This window comes from Pomacea canaliculata, linkage group LG12, assembly GCF_003073045.1.
Source record: "Pomacea canaliculata isolate SZHN2017 linkage group LG12, ASM307304v1, whole genome shotgun sequence".
Lineage (NCBI taxonomy): Eukaryota > Metazoa > Mollusca > Gastropoda > Architaenioglossa > Ampullariidae > Pomacea > Pomacea canaliculata.
The window spans coordinates 11,000,399-11,021,921 of NC_037601.1; the positions used below are offsets into that span (position 1 = coordinate 11,000,399).

General features: G+C 38.8%; 2 protein-coding genes across 3 annotated transcripts in view; both read right to left on the bottom strand.

The window, feature by feature from the left end:
• Positions 1-13,042, bottom strand: part of LOC112576710 (serine/threonine-protein kinase PRP4 homolog) — a 30,967-nt gene extending 17,925 nt beyond the window's left edge. The window contains exons 1-12 of one of the 2 annotated variants that reach the window (XM_025259373.1): positions 12,890-13,042; positions 11,450-12,286; positions 10,043-10,492; positions 9,735-9,926; positions 9,217-9,298; positions 8,647-9,028; positions 7,099-7,175; positions 5,644-5,728; positions 4,944-5,091; positions 1,752-1,889; positions 1,033-1,186; positions 238-352 (exon numbers count right to left, since the gene is read on the bottom strand). In XM_025259373.1, the coding sequence (XP_025115158.1) occupies positions 238-352; positions 1,033-1,186; positions 1,752-1,889; positions 4,944-5,091; positions 5,644-5,728; positions 7,099-7,175; positions 8,647-9,028; positions 9,217-9,298; positions 9,735-9,926; positions 10,043-10,492; positions 11,450-12,286; positions 12,890-12,930 (2,701 nt within the window). In that variant the 5' untranslated portion in view covers positions 12,931-13,042. The remainder of the gene's footprint in view (positions 1-237; positions 353-1,032; positions 1,187-1,751; positions 1,890-4,943; positions 5,092-5,643; positions 5,729-7,098; positions 7,176-8,646; positions 9,029-9,216; positions 9,299-9,734; positions 9,927-10,042; positions 10,493-11,449; positions 12,287-12,889) is intronic. The other variant, XM_025259375.1, reaches the window with a different exon arrangement.
• Positions 13,043-15,652: 2,610 nt separating this feature from the next.
• Positions 15,653-20,641, bottom strand: LOC112553376 (B-cell lymphoma 6 protein-like). The gene is made up of 3 exons (XM_025220548.1): positions 19,610-20,641; positions 18,256-18,403; positions 15,653-17,976 (listed from the first exon to the last, which is right to left on the bottom strand). The coding sequence occupies exons 1-3, from the start codon at positions 19,674-19,676 to the stop codon at positions 16,170-16,172; spliced, it is 2,022 nt and encodes a 673-aa protein (XP_025076333.1). The 5' UTR covers positions 19,677-20,641; the 3' UTR covers positions 15,653-16,169.
• Positions 20,642-21,523: the final 882 nt, after the last annotated feature.

The window sequence follows — 21,523 nt, forward strand, 5'->3', positions numbered from 1 at the left end:
CTTATTTAACATGACAAGACTGACGCAACTCATCTTTAGGTAGAAATATACACAAAAATCAAATTATTTTTAAAAGTTCCCACAACAAAAATGGAAAAAGATAAGTCAGGATGGTGGGTTTCAGCGAGCAACACAAAGGAGCTTTAGAAAAGCCAACTTTTCACAAATAAAGGGCTGCTAATATGTTACTCTGCAAACAAACTAAGAAAGACTACAAAAATGAAAAAGTGTACTCACTGATTTCTGGAGCTCTGTAGAAACGGCTGACAAGGTAGGGTGTAATGTCATTCTCTGACACATGAGATGCAGACCCAAAATCGCACAATTTCAGAACAAGTTTGGATTCATTTACCTGTGCATGGGACAAAAATGTATTAAAAAACTGAGCACTTGCATACATGTGCACACACAAAGGTATGTCTGAACAACCACAGCACACGCCCTGATGCAACCTTGAGGCTAACACACAGTGGAAATTAACTGCTTGTATTTTTTCCTCTAAATTTTTTATAGTCTCAACTAGACACTCCACTGATATATTTAATATCTTCATATTGTTGGATCTCATTACAAAATTTTGTCCACAGTAACTTTTGTTTTATCTTACATTGTTATGTTTGTGTGTTTTTCTCGTTAGTATGCACTTTGAGCCTGCCTTTAATGGTGAGAAAAAAGTGCTATACAAATTCAACATATTATTATTTACTGTGTAGTTATCAGCTGTTTAATTCAATTTGTAATGTATTGATTTATTTTTTCCATAATAAATTATATTGCTTACATTTCGGTTGAATATTTTTGTTGTTTGTAAATTGTTTTATGTTATGTCCAGTGCAGCATACATACACATTCAAAACTGCACAATGTAAGCACATCACCACCACCATCACAAGCTAAAGGATAGGATAAGATTTTTTTTTTTTAAATGACTGAAAGCTAGCTCACTGTCAGAGAGACAACTTTCGATGGTCAGAGCTAGCTTTATCTCATATGGTCATGTCATCTTGAACAAAGAAGAAATCTAAATCTTACCAGGATATTGTCTGGCTTGATATCTGCATGAAGAATGCTACACCGTTTTAAAAGTTTAAGAGCTAAAAGTAATTGTTGTGTGTATGAGCGAACGGCCTTGATGTGAAGTCCAATATCTTTGCCATACTTTTTCAGGACTTCTCTCAGATTCATACTGTAAAGAAAATGTATTAAGCACAGAATGAGTTCTGTCTGAGAATATTTTACTGTTGTATGAATAAACATGTATGGAGAGATTTACACAAAAATTTTTGTCTTTAGTTTGCATAGATAAGATTGTTTTACAAATGTTTTTTAATACTGAGCAAGAAATACGTAACAATTATTACTTAACAGCTGAGTAAATACAAGGATAAGTAAATAATTATCTGCAATACAGCTATTAACAACCACTGTTTGTAGTTAAGCCCTCTCTTGACAATGTTGCACTTCAGATAAATGGGAATTTTGAGTCCCAAAAAAATTGTATTGTGGATAAATATTGACGCACCATCGTAATTCTGCTAGTTCTTATACATGTAGCTTCTCAAGTGTTTATTTCCCTTGTGGTCTAAATACTGCCAGCCTATAAGCATCTTTTGTGGCCCTATGCTGCACTGGGGGTGATTAGGAACAAGAAGATTATGAGCATCTTTAGCACAAAAACAATGCACTGAATGGCATTCCTTTAAGCAACAATTAATGTTATTAAAACAATGAACAAATTAGACAAAATTTACCTCAAAGATTCAAAGACAAGGCATAGGTGGTTCTTGTGGAAGAAATGTCGATAAAGGCGCAAGCAGTGAAATCTGTCATCAGGATCAGCATCATTTAGCTTTCTGAGAAACTCCAACTCCTTCAGTCCTGTTTTGTGCCTGAAAATAAAAATAGGTGATTCAGCTATAGAAACTTTCAGAAAGTATACCATGGAATTTAAGCATACCAAAATAAATGTTCATCAAGAACAAGGAAAATGGCATAAAAATGCGATATATCATTTCTCTGATATTCTATGCTTAAGATAAATAATTGTTATTTGTCATGGAGCAGTCCGTGCCTCCATGTTTTTATGATTGTTTTAACCACTTTGTGACTTACAGACTGCAAGTGTAGATTGAATGTATTGGAGAATGGATGAGAACATTAGATGGGAAAGTGTTAACTATGACACAAAGTGTTTGGTGAACCCGGTTCAGTAGTAGATTTTTGGCAGGAACGAGGTAGAAAATTTACTCAGGCCCGGGATACCGAAGGAAGAAGACCTGCCTAAGTCACATCTATATCTCCCTAGTTCAGATTACATAGTAGAGCAGGGTAGTGTTGATTGACGCTGAATGCAGCATGGTACTGACCCCTTATGGATTCACCTTGCCCAGACAAGGTATGACATTTTTTCTGTTATTGCTTATCGAACTGTAATAGAACTCACATAGGTTTCAAAGCTGGAAACACTAACATAAAAGAGAAAAATGTGTGAATTGGAGAAGATGTTTTAGAATAACAGTATAGTGTAAACTTGAGTTACAGGTTTTAATTTTATGGGCTGAATGAACTGGAGCCCTTCTGGATGAGGAAGAATCGCCTCCCCAGACCATTCCTTGATCGCCTTTGGTCCAACACCCAGCAGCACTTGGGCAAGGATCACCATTAGCCCCGTGACGTCACCGTGGAGTACCTCTGTTGTGACCCTGGAAACTGCCTCACCTACACGGCCTTTGTGTGTTGTCAACCGTCAAGTTACGTGGAGCGACCAAAGAGTTTTTACCCCCACCCTCAGGGAAGGATCAACAGTTTCTATGAGAAGTGTACTTGTGTTATTAGGATTATAGTTGGCTGGAGATGCGAAGGGCGACAACCCTAAGATCCCCTATCTCACTACAAACTGTGATTAACATAGATGATGATTGATAGAGTAGTCATAAGATAGATAACTGAACTGGAACATTAAAACTGCAACCTTATTGTCAAATAGTTTTCTACTGGAAAGGTTGGAGTGAACTAAGTGAGCTGTACAATAGAAGCTGCAGAGATTTTTTTTTATAAATTCATCTTTACTGGCCCACAATTTGTGATTTGAGACTACATAGGTTTTATAGTTTATTTCCACACACTGTCATGCTCCTGTATTCAGTGATTCAGTATCTGCAAATTCAGGTATCTGTAATTTATTGCAAAAAGCAAAATTGGACAACTAAAGAAATGTGGTTCATAAGTTTCAAAACAAGTGCCAAGCGAGAACAGTCTATAACATGGTGAAATCCAGAAATGCACATGCACCCCATACCTACATTTCCTCATTAGTGAGAGCCCACTTTCAAGGTACAATGTAATACATAGTACACATTGTCATTTTAAAGACCAGGTTGGCGTTTGTGGATTTTTCAGATATCAGTAGATATAGGTGATATAAAAACTAACCTGTAAATTTCAGCCTCTAAAACCCATCTGCTAATTATCCACTACGATTTGCACCTGTGATCAACAAGCGCTGATAACAGTGTATTACCTCATGTTGGTACACCATTCACAACACTGTCAGCAGTCAACACCAATCAGAGTGAGAGAATGAGCGACAGTTTGGATTGTTCTGACGCTGACAGTCTGCATTTCTCGTGGTTCTGAAAAAACTGCTGCTTTAGCATGAGAAATACAGACTTTCAACATCTGAATAGTCCAAACTGTTGCTCTGTTGATTGAAGTTGCAAATTGCATACTTTGGTAAAGGATAATTAACGGATGGGTTTTGGAAAATGAAATTTACAGGTTAGGTTTATATCGCCTATATCTACTGATGTCTGCAAAAAACGCAAACCATTCAGGTTGGTTTTTAATGTGGATAATGTGTCTGTGCAAAATTTATCAATGAAACTTTTTTCTATTTATGTATATGATACAAATATCTTGTTTCACAAAATACATCATTTGGCATTATCTGCAGTTTCATGTAACCATGGTGGGTTCTAGAATATATTACCCATGGATATCGATGCACAACTCGATGTGTGTACATGTATATCTATATCAGGGTTCCCAGGGATCAGGGATGGTGCCAAAAAAGGACCTTAAAAGGACCTTAAAAGTACCTTTCATGCATTCGTAAGGACCTAAGTGACAGTCATCAATGCTTAAGTTTTTCTCTTGTGTGGTCGGAAAGATGTATTATTTATGAATCTGTGGTCTTCTCTATGTTCTCAAATACATGTATTTCTAGTAATAAATAATCAAAGAGTTAATTTTGATGCCTGTCTGCCATATTTAGATTAGATAACTTAAAAAGTGTCCTTAGCGTGCTGATAACACACCGTTAATGTTCCAAGTTTTCTAGAAATCTAAGTAATAATAATTGCAAAACCTGAAAGCCATTCTTTGGTGTAATACAAAAGTCAGTTCATGTCTCTCTCTCTCTCGCACACACACTCTAACGGGAAGAGAGAGAGAAATAGAGCTATGCACAGTAGTACTAGAAGATCAAAGTTCAAGAAAGAGTAAGTTTCTAAAGGCCTTTTGAAAAAAGAGTGTTTTTTGCGAATACGGAAGGGCAACTAGTGTTGTACAGATGTGTAGACCAAACATGCGGCGAAAAATCGTCGGTATTTTGTGCCAAAGTCAACTCCGGAAATAAATTTGTGGTAATATTTTATCGATAAAAGGACTTAAAAGGGTCACAGAGAAAATGTAAGGACCTGTGTGAGAATTTGAAAGGACCGCATGGCAAATAAAAGGACTTAAAAGGCCTTTCGGCGAAAATTCAATATAAAAGGACTTAAAAGGACCTTGCAAGGACCTGGGAACCCTGTATATATGTATGCTATTCATACATAAAATAACACCAAGTTCAAATATGCAGATTTTTTACTATTTTAACAAAGCTGTTTAACGCTGCCATGCTCAAATCGGTCTGTGATAAGAATGCATAAATGCAAACTTACATCATCTCGTTGTTACGAATAATCTTAATGGCTACTTCCTGGTTGCCACGAGCTATGTCCCTAGCCCGCACCACATTGCTGAACACACCCTGACCTGTGTAGCCATACACTGTGTACCGCTTCTCTAGCAGCTCTCCAATCCGCACACCTGAGCACAAATTAAGCAATTGAATGAAACACATGATCTATCTCATATCTGCAAAGGAAAACATCAAGCTAGTCTTTAAACAGCTTATTACATAGACAAAAGCACTATTTAAATTGGCTTCATGTCAGATTCTCAAATGCACATCATCTTGTCATGTTGCTTTTACCCTTTTTTAATTTTTTTATATTTGTTGAAAATTGTGTATATTTGTAAAAGGGGCCATAGTCAATAGATTAAAATGCAAGATGCAGTGTAAGCTGAACATACACCAATGTCTATTAAAAATTTACTGTCTGTAAACCTTTTTTTTTAATATACATAAAAGTGATCATGTGTCATATAGACAAAATATTAACCATCATTAACCACAATTGCTGACAAGAGAATAATGAGCTCTGAAGTGTATTCCATGACCTGTTTTTACTTCAGCACCATAATCTGTGCTGTCAGCATGCACTGTTTACTCTGGTCTGCAATATTAAATTAGATATTTAGATATTCAGATTTAGCTGAACTGTGTTTTGAAGAAAGCTATAGAAACATTCAACTCACGGTAGTAGCCTTCTGCATCATCCCAGTTATCTGTCAAGTTTGGATTCTCTGACACACCAGTCATCACTCTTTTTAGTGCTGGACTCTAAACAAACCAAAAAAAAAAAAAAGGTCTTACACAAAATTGATTCAAATGCCACTTTCATAAGGGCAGAAACATTTGTTGCTGATCAATACCCGAGCTTGTAGTTTTTTTAATAAAAAGTTCTGTGTATCAGTTATGGGAAAGGAACTGCTATGTTCAACTGCTGACACAAATATAGATATGTTGATATAGGAGGTGAAAACTGAGTTAAGCTTTTATCCACAAGCTAAATTCAATTTGTACATATTTGCCCAATTCATTCACTTTTCAATTTTCTTGTTGTAGTTTGTGGCTCATTCCTTGTTACTCCTCGAGGAGCATATGGCCGTAACACCACCTCGCCAGCGGACCCGGTTTTAGGGAGACCCTCCTCAGTTGGGCCCATGTGGTTCTGATGTCCTTTGCCTTGCTCTTTACTATTCTTTTCCAAAAGTCTGCTTTGGTCTCCAATCTCTCCTCTTCCCCTGAGGGTTCCAGTCAAGTGCCTGCCTGGCAATGGTGTCAGTTGGTTTGTGCAGGATGTGTCCTATCCTATCCAGCCCCATTTGCGCTTTGCAATGTCTTGCCTAGTGGTTTTCTGGTTGGTTTTTTTTCCACAGGCTACTGTTCGAGATCTTTTTAGGCCATTTTATTCCCACAATATGGCATAGGCATCGGTAAAGGTCTGAAGCTTGTTGCTGAAGTTGTGTTTCTCTCTCTCCAAAACCATACACTAGGATCCTTATTGTAGACCCCCTACAAACTTTTCGAAATTCACACACTGCTGTATCTTGACTTCTTAGTTACCAGTGGCTATTCATTACTGGGAGAGTGGATAGCTTAGTGGCTAGAGCACTACCATCCAAACTGAAAGGTGCATCAGTTCCTTAACCTATTAATAGCGTAGCTCACTGCATCCAGTTGACCCAACTGGCATGAATGGGTACCTTACTCCTAAGAGGGTTGGGGAAGGTAAGGCAGCGAAGAAGAGGATATGGGCATTGCCTCTCAGGGAATAACCTCTCCCTTTATTATTTACTCACTAATAAAAGATAGCTACTTTTTAATGACTGGACATTTATTAATAAATCACAGCTGCAACTTAACCAGTCACTCATTTATAAACTTTCACACTTTAGTCACAGCTGGAAATCACCATTCACCTACTGCAACAAAACAGCCCCCAACTACTAGCAGCAAGTACTTCAGAAGGTTTACTACAAGGGAGATTACTACACAAATGTGAAGACAGAAGGGAGGGCATAATCACAGACAGCCAACTCCAGCTATTGCATTGTTGATATAAATGATGCAATTTTCCTTCTTAAGCTTATAAGTATGCACGCACATGTGCACACACACACACACACAGTGGCACTCAAAACACTGACCTCTGTATAGTTTTCAGAAAAAATATCATCTTCCTCAGCAAAAATGTCCAACACTTTTTTAGGATCCTGTTTTCCTCCTGAAATTTAGAAATAAAAATACATGTAAATACAAATCACACATCCATTCCTTTTTGGAATATTCTTCCCTGCAGAATTTGAGTGTTGTAACATAAGTGAAAGTCAGCAATATCCTTTAACCACATTATACCTAACAGTAGGCATTGCTACTTAATCTCAAATCCATGCCTATTTCTTCCTCTCTGCTTATTCTCAATCCGAGGAAGCATGTGAACAGACAAAAGCTGCTTTTTATCCCAGACACAAAAGACAAAATTCACTTATATGCATTTTGCCAATCTAGGGGACCTCTCTTACTGCCATCTGCATCACATAATGCCGAACTCTTTGCCATCATAGTTATTGTTTCAATACTTTGTAGCATGATATCAGAAGATATGATCCAAGATCTGGTGCAAACTTTCTTCCTTTCACCATACAAAAATGTTATTTTTAGATTCTCATTTGTACAGACTTATTTAAGGTGCTATTTCAGATCTTGGTTTATGGATTAACACAATAAGTCTTGAAGAAACACTAAGCAAAAATAGACAATTTGATAGTTTTATACTGATAAAATGTTCTTTTCAGACAGCCTTATTTCACCTTACTCAGATATATATATATATAGTTCTTACTTCTGGATAGTGTACAAAGAACTGTATTCACATTGTAAATTGTAATCTTTACTTTTGCATATGCTTCCAGTGCTTTTTTAAATCTAATTATTTTTTCCCATATGACGAATTAACCAATAAGTAATTCCATCAAACCTGTCACTAATGGATAGACTAAGTTCAAGTTTCCCTGCTGTAGATCCCCTACAAACTATTTGAAATTCACACATTCCTATATCTTGAATACTTATTCACCAGTGGATATTCATCACTGAGGGAACGGACAGAAAGTAGTTAGAGCCCTGGCGTTCAAACTGAAAGGTGCATCTGCTCAATTAGATCATTTTTGTGTTGGCTATGTTGCCAAATGCATGAATGTAGACTGACACATACCTCTCCCTCCCCAAATTTGTACACGTTAATGAAAAGATAGAGATCCTTTTTCAATCTTCATAAAGAAAATTGTCCTATAACTGCAAATTTTCAAATAAGTTATTCAGAAATATATTTAAATGTTCTGGATAAAGGATTTTTTTTTTTACTAAACAGAAATCTGTGTGTATATAGAAAGAAATATAGAAGGCTTCCCTCCACCTGTGAATGGTAATTCTTTTCTCTAAATATATTTTTATCTGACCAAAAATGGAAAGAAACTCAAACAAAACAAGCTAATATATATGTCAAAATGTGTAAATATATGCTTAAAATGACTTAGTACTGATATGCCCTATAATGAAGGTTGCAGCAATCCTACAAGAATCCTACTAGAAACATCACTACAAATACAGTAATGGGTTTTCTTTCCTTCATTTTATAAACAGTATGTTGATTCTTGAATTAACAACAAAGGGATCAGAAATAAAATAAAAACAACCTGTCTCTGTGCTGTTTTTAATAATTTGCAGTCGTTTTTCGGTGACAGAGCTTTCAAAGTCCACAGAGTTTTCATCCATTAGTGTTGCAGTTGATATCACTGCAATGATATCACTATCATCAGATGAACTGTTTCCTTCGCTATCGCTGTCATCTTCACGATCAAGTCCTGTTTTGTCAGAAATTCCTGGTATCTCAAAATTCCCATCTCCTTTATCATTCTTTGCAGCAAACGTTTGGTCAGAAACATGGATGCTACTCTCACTGCTCTCAGGACCATGCCTATCCTCAGATGATGCTGACAAAAAAGGCAGCTGTATGTCCTGACCATGCTCTGAGGGGGGCTGAATATGGGTTCCTGGAGGAGAATCCACTTTCAAAGTCTGTCCCAAGGAAAAAAAAAAGGTTAAAAAAAACATGTAAAGAGAAAAACATTTAGCAAAGCAACTTATGCATTTGAAGCCAATGAAACTTAACTGTAAATAATCTGATAAAATTAGAAAAAAATAAGAAAACAAAAAATTTTTTGAATGACTGGCTTGATGGTGATTTATATGAAATCTATCGTCACCTCCAATAGAGCCTGCCTTTGCTGCCTTTGTCTTTCAATAATGACATCTTCATCCTCATCATCAGGAACATCAACATCAAGCCTATAGACACAATGATACAAACTAAGATATCACAGTTTTGAAATATACACAAAAAATAAAGGGAATGGAAAATGGAATAACCAGCTAAACAAAATTTGTGGATATTGGATTTTTTCCACTCAAAATTTCAGATTGCAAAACAATTATTTATTTACAATCACATCTAAAAAACACCTCTGGGGGTGCTATAAGAAGACTGCCATGTTTTATTTTCTAATGACATTATTGAGTCATTTGGGTGCAAGAGTAAATGCAGTCGTTGAAACACTGGCACCATGGATCTGGGGATCATGATATACAAAATCTATCTCTATGAATTCTGTAATTCATTGTCTTCACACTAGTCACATTCACAGTAACACTACTTTTCATTTCTGTACCATGTGACCATTTGCTATACTATAATAACACAGTCTGGCTACGTTTATATACTCACTCTCCTTCTGAGGAATCCTCTGGCTTCCCCCCCATGCCCTCAGACAAACTGTCCTTGAATCGATCTTTGCCTGGGTCATGTGAGGAATGTTGCTGTCTGCGACTCATGCCTGATGACCTATAATCTTTGTAAAAAGTCCTGTCAAGCTTTCTCATTTGTGTGTCATCTCCATGTCGATTCCCACCGCGATAGCTTTAAAAAAAAGTGGTAATTGTTATATTATATGTTATTAAAGTGAAATAATAAAATCTAAATCACTGTTGCTTATTCAGCGTATCTTAACAGAAGACACAGGCAGGCACACCAACCTTCTTGAAGGAGTAGGTGACTGCCACCGCCTCTGTTCTCGTACACCATCACTTGTTGAACTGTTTGCTTCTTTAGCCAAGTCTCTGGATGTAATCCTGCTTGAGTCACGACTTCTACCTGATCCAAGATCTGCACCGCGGTGATATCCATATTCTCGGCCATCTGCATTTTGCTCACTGGGATGATCACTGGAATAATCCCCTGGTCGATCCCTTTTGCTACTACCAGCAGTGGAATAGCGTTCATAGGATTGATCTCTTGAGTACCCTGATATGGGTGATCTACCCCTCGTATGATCAAAAGCAGTTCTCCTATCACCACCACTGAGGTTTTCTTGACCAAAAGGCCTTTCTCTGTAGGAGCTTTCTCTGCCAGCCCCTGCCTGGGAGGACTCTTCTGATCTCACTCTTGGCTTCTCCCTTCCACTTCTCTGATGGCTTTTTCTGTGACTACAAAGAATAAGTAGCTAATAAAAGTAATACACTAAACATAAATGCTAGGCAACAATTCCAGCAGATCAAGTTATTATGCGATAACAATCAGATGATAATAATAAAGTAGTACACATATAGCACCATATCCCATCCTAGTGGACAAGTGTATGGTACTTTAAAAAAAAAATAATAATAAACTGTAATCACAGCTATAAGTGTTTCTATCAACACCACTGACACAGTCATAAAACAGATCACATAGGTGTGAAACTTTTTTTTTTTTTGGCTACTCATAGAGCAGCCTGCGGAATGCCTGAGTTCACAAACCATAGGAAGGTAAGCAACAAAAACCCACTGATATCATATTTTTTGACAAAAGTTCTATTTGCCACCATTAGTGTTGGACAATTATGCTATTCACTTAGCCAATGAGAACTGGTCAGTGATATTGTAGCTGAACTTATCTACTAGTAACTTTCTGCTAGAGTACAACTGCATTTTTCAAAAATTATTATCAACCATATATTAATAACTGGTGTAAAGAATCTGAAAAGAAAAATATACATTTTATGTTGTTTAAGAGAACAGAATTATAAGAAACCCATTTTCAGGCAAATTACCCAGTAGGTTTGAACACTACTGCAATCTATTGCAGGTTCAAAACATGACTGAGACTTTACATGAGACTGATCAGTTAAGTCCTTGCCTGTACTGAAAATGAAGAGAGAATGAAATCCATGTATAATTTATATTAAAAATGCCAGGAATCAAAACTAATAAGATCCTAAAGGTAACGGCAGGTAACAAAAAATAAGTGCTTGAAAACTTTATCCTATTTTCTGTTTACAAACAAAATAGTGCTGCTTTACCCATCAGAGAATGGCTAGTCGAGACACTCTCTTTTTATTTTAGTTTACCATTTAATTCTCATTCACCTAAAGCAGAAATCAAGATGTTAAGACAGTCACTAACCTGTATGAACTAGTGCTATTTCTGTCCTCCCGCCTGTGTCGACGGTGATCTTTCTCTTTATCTGACTTTTCCAACCTGTCACTGGAGTTAGTGGAATCATGCTTACTGAAATTATTTGCTGGTTTTGGTCCTTCTGAAAGTTCTTCTAAAATTTCTACATCTGGACTGTTCTCTTTATACCTTACTGCTTCTGGAGAGACTTGTTTGACTTCTTTTATGCAGACATCTACTATTTCAACTCTACCATCTGAAACATTGCTACGAGTTTCAAACTCATCTTCTTCTTCAACAGTCTGTGTTTGATCCCTGAAGGTACTAAGATGATCAGAATGTTCCGTCTTAAAACTTTCTCTTTCCTCAATAGGAGATGGTATTCTTTCAACATTTCTTTGGATTCCTTCAAGCACTTCTCGTGCATGCCTTAGCTGCTGTCGAAGATCTTCATGTTCAATCTCTCCTTCCTCTTCTGATTCTGACCCATAGCCCTGGGCTATCAGATCAATTGCATTGAATGTAGTCAAACTTTTTTCTGCACTGCCATCAAGCTCTGCTTTTAGTTTATCTCTAGCCTGTTCTAGCTTATCCAGTTCTTCCTCCTCCTTTGATTTCCATCGCTTTGCTGATTTTGCATCAGCATCCTCTGCATCAGAACCTTCTAAATGCTCACGTTTGCGATGTTTCTTCTTCTTATGTTTGTGAGATCTGTCTCGTGGACTTTCTCGAATATCATCAGAGTAACCACTGTGTTTGTGCTTATGGCGATGCTTGTGTTTGTGCTTGTGCTTCTTGTCTTTTCTGGATGTTTCAGATCCACTTTTATTGCCAGATTCATAACCACTGAAAAGACATTGAAAAATTCCAATGCGTTTTGACACAAAATTTCATACTTTTCTAACATCAATAACATTTTCCTCTTATTTCTAAGTTTTTTTGCCAAAACATCCTCCCTGGGACATTTGAGATAAAAGAAATTCTAAATAGTATTATACTACATTATATTGAATGGTGCAGTTTAAAAGGACTATCGTGTCTATAAATATTCCATGCTATCAGCAAGTAAATGGCGAGAAATCCTACTTCTGATACATCGATTAATTTAAGTCCCACATTTCCGTAATCATAAACTTTTGAATAGTATCGATAACATTAAAATTAAATATGGATGCCATGACCCAGACGTGGAATATTAATAAATTAAACAAATACATAGTGGGAGACCACTGGTGCTGACCTACACACCAATGAGAGCAGAAGGACCTGCTTTTTTTAATTTGACTGTACTTCGACAGCGGAAAAGGCATGATAACTAAGCAAAGCCCAACATAAGCGGAAAGTAGACAGCTATAGACGAAAGCCCTAGCATCGAATACTGCATATGAATAACATATTTAAAATAAGAGAAGACGCCATTAATAAGTTAATACGTGTTAATAAGTTCACCTCATTTGTCGACTTAGTGACGCTCCGAACACGCCAGCCATGTTAGAAACGGGGATCACATTGAGGATATGAAAAACTGGGAATCAAGCAAACTAGAAAGGAAGTGCATTTTGGAGATGATGTATCGGTTACTGAGAACGCTAATGATGGTACCTCTTGTTTACCTAACGAGGACATTGATCATCTGACCTGTTGACATGAATGTCATGCTGAAAACGATTCTAAAAGCTAAAGCTGGCACATTTGTTCCTTTTCTAATTCCTTACTAACAATAGGTCATCGTTGTCATGCGCATTGAGTCGACCTGCGTCGCTTGCATACGTTAACATATTAGTCCGGTGAATATGAGAATAAACCACCAAATTACTGCATTACGATCTTGCTCATTTGTGAAAATACTACCAGATATTGAATTATAAGCCCTTGAGTTGTTTATTATTTTGATTATTCTTCTGTTATTTACATTTTGAGTTCTCACTACACTATATAATATATATATAACTACTTCGACGTGCATCCTATATAGGGAGTTTGTGAGCTCCATTCAGTGACTCCTAATAGCTATGCTTATGGGACCCAAGAGATCCAGGCAGGACCACCCAAGTTTAAGATAGATCTAAGAGTAAGGACCAGAAAGCTAAGCATGATCAACGTACTGTCGTTCAGGCTATAGTGGGAGTGAATTGTAAAAGGAACATGTTACAGAAACTGCGACCGAGAATTCTTTCATTGCTATAGAGACTGATCTGATCAATTCTTTTTAAAGAATTGTACGATTTTTAGCAGTCTCACCTTGGTAAAAAGCACACCAGTACAAAGTATACACATCTCCACCACTTTTTTATGCAATAAAGGTATATGCCAAAGTGGACTAAAAATTTACGTATGACGTTGCCCTTAGGATCGGAGACTGGATATAGTATTTTAGCCATTCACACACACACACAATTCTGCTTAAATTAGCAGGGCACTGACGTAGTTCGTCAGTTTGTTCATACCATGATTCTTTGTCAATGGTTACATATATATATATACAGCAAATAGTATGCGGATTCACTGCCATTCATATGAGTTTCTAATAATGTTGACCATATATTAGCGGGCATGCCATATAGTGCCGGAAAAGATTCCAAGTTTTTCTGTCGACACTGTCAAATGTCTTTCCATAGTGTATGAAAATACAGCGAATCTATAGAGTGAAGAGTTTCATTCTACTTCTACTATATGTGTGGTGTCACGATCTGGTCAGCGATGAATCTTAATAATTTCTTTTCGGAAACTATGGTCTTGTCGACTTGGTTTTGCACGAGGATGACCCTGGAGAATGCTTTTCTTGTTACTATCAACAGTCTGGTCTCTGTAGTTTGTACAATTGCTGGCGTCTTTTTCGGAAAGGGCAGTCCTGATGATAAGTCCTTTTTTAAAAAATGTCCCATAACCCTTTGGTTGTTGGGGAGCGTTAGAGACCGCACTGATCCTGAGGCCTATGTCCCCACCTTCAATCTTTCCTTCCCCAGTTCTCTTAGAGGCCAATTACCCATTTGACAACTGCGTTAGGTGGAAGAAGTATGCTGTCATTCTTTCATCTCTCGTACTATCCTCCATCAAAGTGGGGATACATATCATCCTCTTCACCTTTGCTAGTCGCAGTTTTGTCTACATCATCGTGATCTATGCCTGGACCACCATATAACTCATATTTGTCATTCGGCTTATGCATTTATTCGACAGATCAGTGCTATAAAACCGTGTGTTATGCAACAAAAGTATCTGTTGATTAATTCTTTCCAGACTTGATTATGTCAGCTGTCTGTTCGTTGGCTACCCGCAGCGCATAACCAACATATGATACAGAGAGTTTAGAACTCCGCCGCACGCCTTGTTCTTAAGTCAAGAATGAGTAAATATATTATACCTTTTCTGCACACTCCACTGGTTGCCGAGTTGATCGTAAGATGGAGGTAAATCAAGTGATATGTCATAACTTCCTCTGTAGCCCCTCTATCCATAGCATGCTGTGTACGTGTACTCTCTATCGAGAAACCTTTGTTCGTCGCAAATCACACTATCCTACACCTGCCAGATATTGGCACCAAAGGATGTTCTCTTAAGCTGAACACAAAATATGGAATTCACTGCTACTCTCGATTCGAACCACTCAGTCTGTTCCAAGTTTCAAGATGGCGCTCAAGACTTTTCCCTATATATTATATTTCGTTGTAAAGCGTGGAAAGTTTCACGTTGCTGGGGGAAAAATGTTTATAGAGCGCTTTATCACACCATCAAAGGTTAGCTCAAGGTGCTTGACTAAAAAATATAGACAGAATAATAACGCATGGACCCACGCATAAGAACATGCAAACGTGATGTCTATACAATGCCATATGACGGGATGAAAAATATATAGTTCTTATTTGCTCCCAGCTTGCTCAGTTCAGCTAAAGAACTAAAGCGAGGTTGCACTACTCCTATCCACACCACAGTTCCAGTAAAGTAAAAGTTGGCACTATAACACTCACTCTACCATATAGACAATGACCTGCTATCATTCTAAAAAAATAGGATTCATTATGATAACAGCTATAGCATTACTCAGATGATAACAGCTATAGCAATGACTCTTAGCCACCATAAAAACTATGGCATAGCATATAGATGTTAACCCTTCCGCCGCCTTTTGCTTTCTTGCTGCGTCAGGTATTCTTTGCTGCTGAGGAGAAATGAGTGCTCTTTAAGTAACAAAAACAGCATGAACACATTTTCTTGTCTGTTTGATGACCATTTATTGCAAAGTTTTATATTTAAGGTATCCAGTTTCCATTCAAACTTTTTTATAATTTGTGTGCAAGATCTTGTATTTGAATCTTGTAAACAAGTGCATAACCAGAATATTATCTGGTTTCACTGTACAATGTCGGTAGATGAGCGAGTTTAATTCTGTGATAATCAGTCGATAGGCGAATTTTTTATGGTATCCAGTTGCCATTTAAACTATTTTTTACAATGTGTGCGTGTGAATATTCATATATGAATATACTTTCTATGTATTTAAAAACAATTGAACCTTATAAACAAACGCATCACCAGAATAATTTTCTGGTTTCATTGTACAATGTCAGTAGAAGAGCGAGTGTTATTCTTTGATGCCTAGTCCTTAGACGCATTTCTTTCTGATATCCTGGCGGCTTGTAAATGTCCTATCTGCGCCAAATTAGCAGCTGACAAAAACGTATATTCAGATGCTATGAAATGTTTTTGTTCGCTAAGCTGGATGATGATTTCATATGATACGGCATACTTCCAACATATGCTTATGCAAGTATCTTTTCTGAGAAAATGCGCGTCCACATTTAGGGCAGACAAAACTTTTGGAACTAGTTGTGTGAATAAGCGTGTGAGAGCGGAGGTTGGACTTATCCGCGAAAGCTTTATTGCATTGTGGGAAGGAACAGTGGAATGGCCGCTCGCCAGTGTGGGTGCGCATATGACCCTTCAGTAGCCAGGAGCGAGTGAAGACCCGCGAGCAGACCACACACTTGTTGCGAGCTCCGCTGCCCACGCCGGTGACACTGTGGTTCAGCAAATGCGAACTGAGGTCGCTGGCTCTAGAGAACTGCAGCTGACAGTCAGGGCACTTGTGGCAACTTGGACTGTTGTTGCGACTTACGTTCCTCGTCTTTGTCATCAGGACGGAGCTGGTGATGTTATCTGTGTGCACATCGTTTTCATCAGGGAAATACACGCCGCAGTCCGACTCCGCTTTCCTGTACTGCCGGCCTCTCTTCTTGGGAAAGACTGAGCTTGAATGCGTACAGTGATTTTCTCTAGGAATGCGACCATAGCAATGGAGAACGCCGTCAAACACATGTTCATGTCCAGGAGAACTCGTACAGTCTGGGCTGGCTTCTTGCTTCAGCGAGAATATGTACTGGGCAAGCGACGCTGTGCAGCTCTGTGACTGTGTGTATAACGTGCCTGTTGACTGAGACTGTCTGTATGAGCTGCCTGCTGTCTCTGATTGGGTGTGTGACGTTCCTGCTGTGTGCGATTGTGCCAATGACATGCCTGATGTCGAAGTTGCTGATCCTTCCTCGCTTCTGCTATCACTTCTCTCGGTTGGCAAGACAGATGGCACCGATGGCATGCCGCTGGTGTCAGCTCGGTTGGCGGTGACTATGAGTGGAATGAAGTTCAGACAGGAGACCGTGTACTCTCTAGCCGACACTGCAGCAGCCACAGAGCTGACCCAAGCACTGCTGGCAGCAGAGCTGGTCAGAGGACATCTGCGTTGCTGACATTCTGTAATAAGCATACCACAGTGAGCGTTGTGCATGTCGGCCCACGCGGGGTAAGCGGCCAGGTGTGGGCTGTCGAGTGGGAGGAGCACGGGCTGCAGGACTGCCGCAGGTATCAGGAGGCCAGCCATCGAGTAGCTGCTGTCTGCTCGACCTGGGGGAGGCAGCCCTTCGTCCTGCACACACCGAGCTGATCCCGACACCAGAAGATTGGGTGCCGTATGTGGTGATGCCGTGGATTTCTCTTCCACCAAAGGCAGAATCTGTTGAGAAGACCCAGACCACCCTGACGATATGTCGCGCGATGAGGTAAATGCCAAAGAACTCATCAAGACAGGTGGGTTGCTCTTTTCCTGCAAACATGTGGACTCCGCTTGCAGACCCGTTTGTGAAGAACACAAGGAGTTTAAGGTTGTCAACCCTGAACTCAGTTGCCGCCGGCGGTCCGATGTTGGTAGCAAGTGAATGGTGTTGGAGCTCTTTTGCAGTGGCTTCTGCTGACTGCATTTCGTAAGAGCAGCTGTTGACGGCAAGTTCTCCTTGTTTGTGACGATGACATTCGCTCTAGTTTGCTTGTGAGTTCTAATCTTTTTTAAATTTTTATGCGTTTGGTGCACAGTTTTAGACCTAAAAATCCTGTCTTCATGTGCTTGTAAAAAATGGCGGCAGCGCTCAAAACAGAAGTCGGGGCTGTATTGGGTGATCGCAGAGTCGCAGCTCCATCTCTTGATCAATGGAGATGCCGCTACAAGCTGCTGGTTCGGGCTGGGAGCATTCATGCTCAGCTGGAATCTGCAAGCAGTTACAAAAACAGCATGGATTTGTCTTGACGTGGAAATTTGTCCGTTACTTTTTACTTCATTACTTAAATGTCTGTGCCAGTTTTCAGTTGATCAATATTAATATGAATTTCTAAGTTGTTACTTCTGACAGAACTTTCTGTAGTATTGACATTTTGGAGTGGTACATAGATTTCGTCCTCCAAAATCATTCTCAGCTGATATTTAATTAAAAGATGTTTGCAGTTTTGCAGAACACGCTGCAGCAATCAAATTAGTTAAGTCCTCAAACCTTGTTACTAAAGAAAGATGGTTGAATGAAGGATCCTTGCTGGCTGCTTTGCGTTGTCTTGGCTGAGAGCTTTTAGCAGCCGGACTATCTTGAATATGTCCACTGCCGGTCTCGGCGATACTGGACCGTGTGGGCCTGTGGCGCCAGCCTTACATGAAAACAAACATAAAACCAGGAGCATGGAAGCACACACACACACGAGCACGTTAACCCATAACCTCACCCTCCTTGCTATCAGACTGACCTAGCTAAGCTAGAGCACATTTACGGTCTGTAGACTTGAAGCTTTTTCTGCAAAAAGCTACACCGAACGGTCCGTCCACAAATACATATGTTTCCCTGCCGGTGGTTCTAGCAAAACGTGTACGTTTTATGAAAGACACTTATCCTGTTTCATCAGAAGACATAGTCCTGTCTATTCCATGCTGGAATTTCCTAATAAACGTTTGGGAAAACCCATAGTCAAAATGGAAAAAAATAACTTTGTTCATCATACTAACGACTTTGTGAAATGACTGGGGACTTAAACCGTGTTATCGGTTAGCATCCGACTTTAGCCAGGCGGTCCGGTGGCACAACGGTTAGCATCTGTCACCAACAGAGTGAGAATTGGATTTCCTGGGTTCAGATCGATGTTTCTCGGCTATCTTACTACTAGCAAGGGTTAAAAAACATGTCACTGAACAATGTTTAGATGCTTTTTCAAACCGTCTAGTTTTGTTTCCATCTTATGCCCAACCCTCATGCACTTGTACATCATGTGTTGGATGAATTGTTTTTATTCAGGAAAGATCAAGATGTGAAATCAGCATGTGGTGTAGAGTTTTACAATTCTGCAAACTTAAATCAACCCCGCTTAAATTAAACAAAAAGTGAATCTGTAAACTTGTGACTAAATTTGTCTGAAAGAAACATCTACAATATAAATATGAAAGTCGTTCGCTTGCGAGAGGCAATACTCTACACAGCTTCCTTTTCAGAACAAACTTGCCACTTGAATATCTGGGCATCATTCTGGTAACTTACGCAGATGAATTGAAATTTAAATGTTCTAACATCAATTGACTAATCTGCCTCTGTTTTCTCGCCAAGCACCTGTTCTGATGTACGTTGTTCAAATGAAGTATCCATTTCGGGGCCAGGCACAAGCAGCATTTCATTATACAAACTCGCTCAGATATTTCTTTTCAGCCTCACTGCTCGCTTACTAACATCACGAAAACGACACACCATCACACTTGTTGTCTGACTACTGTAAACATTAACCCTAAAATAAATAATAACGCTCGCAGCTGTGGTTGCACTTCAGAAGATCAGCCAGTAAACTGAAGGCAAAGGAAAAACAAAAGCTCACCGAAGCGACCGTCCAGGAATTCACCAGCTCTGTAACCCCGCAAGGAATTCAGAAACGATTTTGGCATTATTTAGACGCTGTGTGGGCCGCAAGGCAAATAAAATTCCAGAAACAATGATAGGTGCTGCGCGTCTCTCAAACGCGGTCGTTGTAATCAGCCAAGCAGTGCGCAAGCGTGGTGACGTCGTGCGCGCGCACCTTGCTAGGAAACGCGTCTCGCCCTGTGACGTGACTCGAGCACCGACACACTTTCACCTGCATTCCTCATCGCATGCAAACCCACTATGTCAAACTCACAGAGCCAAATGCTTTTAAAACCTGCCGCTATAGACCAGTGAAGAATGGAGTCGACACATTTAACGCTTTTGCTTTTCGATCGTTACTTACTCCATACCGGTCCTCCCTTATCCCAAAATAAAATAATTATATAATTTAAAACACCTTTTATCCGCCATCTTAATCTAACTTTAAACAAAACTGATCGGACCATGCCCAACGTTGTCATATTCTCTCCTGTAGCAGCTGATAAGTCAGTGGTACACGTGGGAGGATTATCTCACTCAACAAACATAAAACTTACAGATAAATAAAACTAAAAGGATTGAAAATGAACAGGGGACTGAAGATTAATGCGGGCTGGTGAGTTTACAGAAAATCTTACAGCCAGTTAACATTCTGAAAATAACGAGTTTAAGTTGGTGCTTAAACTTTTAAATCACGATGGAAAAATTATTCAAGCTACTGCAAAACCAAAGGAAGGCAAAACATGGTAACCAAAGAATTAGAGGTGATTGTATGAAACACGGAGGCAGAGGAGAATATAGCAGAAAAATAAGTCACTGACCAACTGGTACGAGAAGAAAAGGAAAACATGCCACTGCAAAGAAGGAAAAAGAGAAATGCAAAAACATTGTAATTGGAAAGAGAAACCAACAACACATAACCAAAAACCTCAAAACACCAATAATACAGATAACAATTGAGACAGGAGAACCGTATCAACATCACAGCGGCTACATGAGACGTGGCAACTTGATAATAGCAGGCCAATACAACAAAAGACAAAGACAGTAAAGCAAGCTAAATTGTGACAGAAATAGCAAAATAAAGCCTGGGTTCAAGTGAAACGAACGAGTTACAATAAAGTAGTGTGGGGGAAGAGAGGAGGAACAGTATTTCAAAATAGTCACAATCTAATGAAAGGAGGTTAAGTACACATAAAAGAAGAGGGATAGAGTAGCAGCTGAAGAAATGATGAATGAAATATTGAACGAGAAAATGACTATTACAGTACGAAAAAGAATAATGGAGAAAAGGATTATTAAAAGTTCAAACAAAGGACCAGATATTTCCCATGACTAGGCATGAAAATTGCTTCTTACAGGTGCATTGAATATAAAGGATCTTGAAAGATCAACAAATCATCCTCTTACATAACAATTGCTGTAAAAGCATATACAAGGCTTTACATACTCAGGAAATGCCACTAGGACAAAATTACTTGTTTTATTACTGGTCAATCTCCATGATGGATAGATAGTAGAATGCATGGTACACTGTCATCATTTGTATACACAAGTTTTAGCGAGATCCTACTCGTACTGCAGTATGTATTTGTTAACACTGTCACTTTATTCGTGTTTTCTCAAAAAGTGGATAAGCATACTCTACAAATTCCCCAAAACGTGATAGTACTTGTACTCAATAAAAAATGGGTCTCATATTAACTTCTCAGGCTTTACCTAAAGCGTAAAGAACATTTAATAACAAGTGTTGAAGGTAAGAGTTGAATAACATCTTTCCTGTCTACAATAGACACAATGAGGTTATTTTGTCAATTATTTGGCGCACGCGCAGTGCACACTCATCTGTGGTTAAAACGGAAGCAGGGGTTAGTTTGTTAGTCAGCTGCCT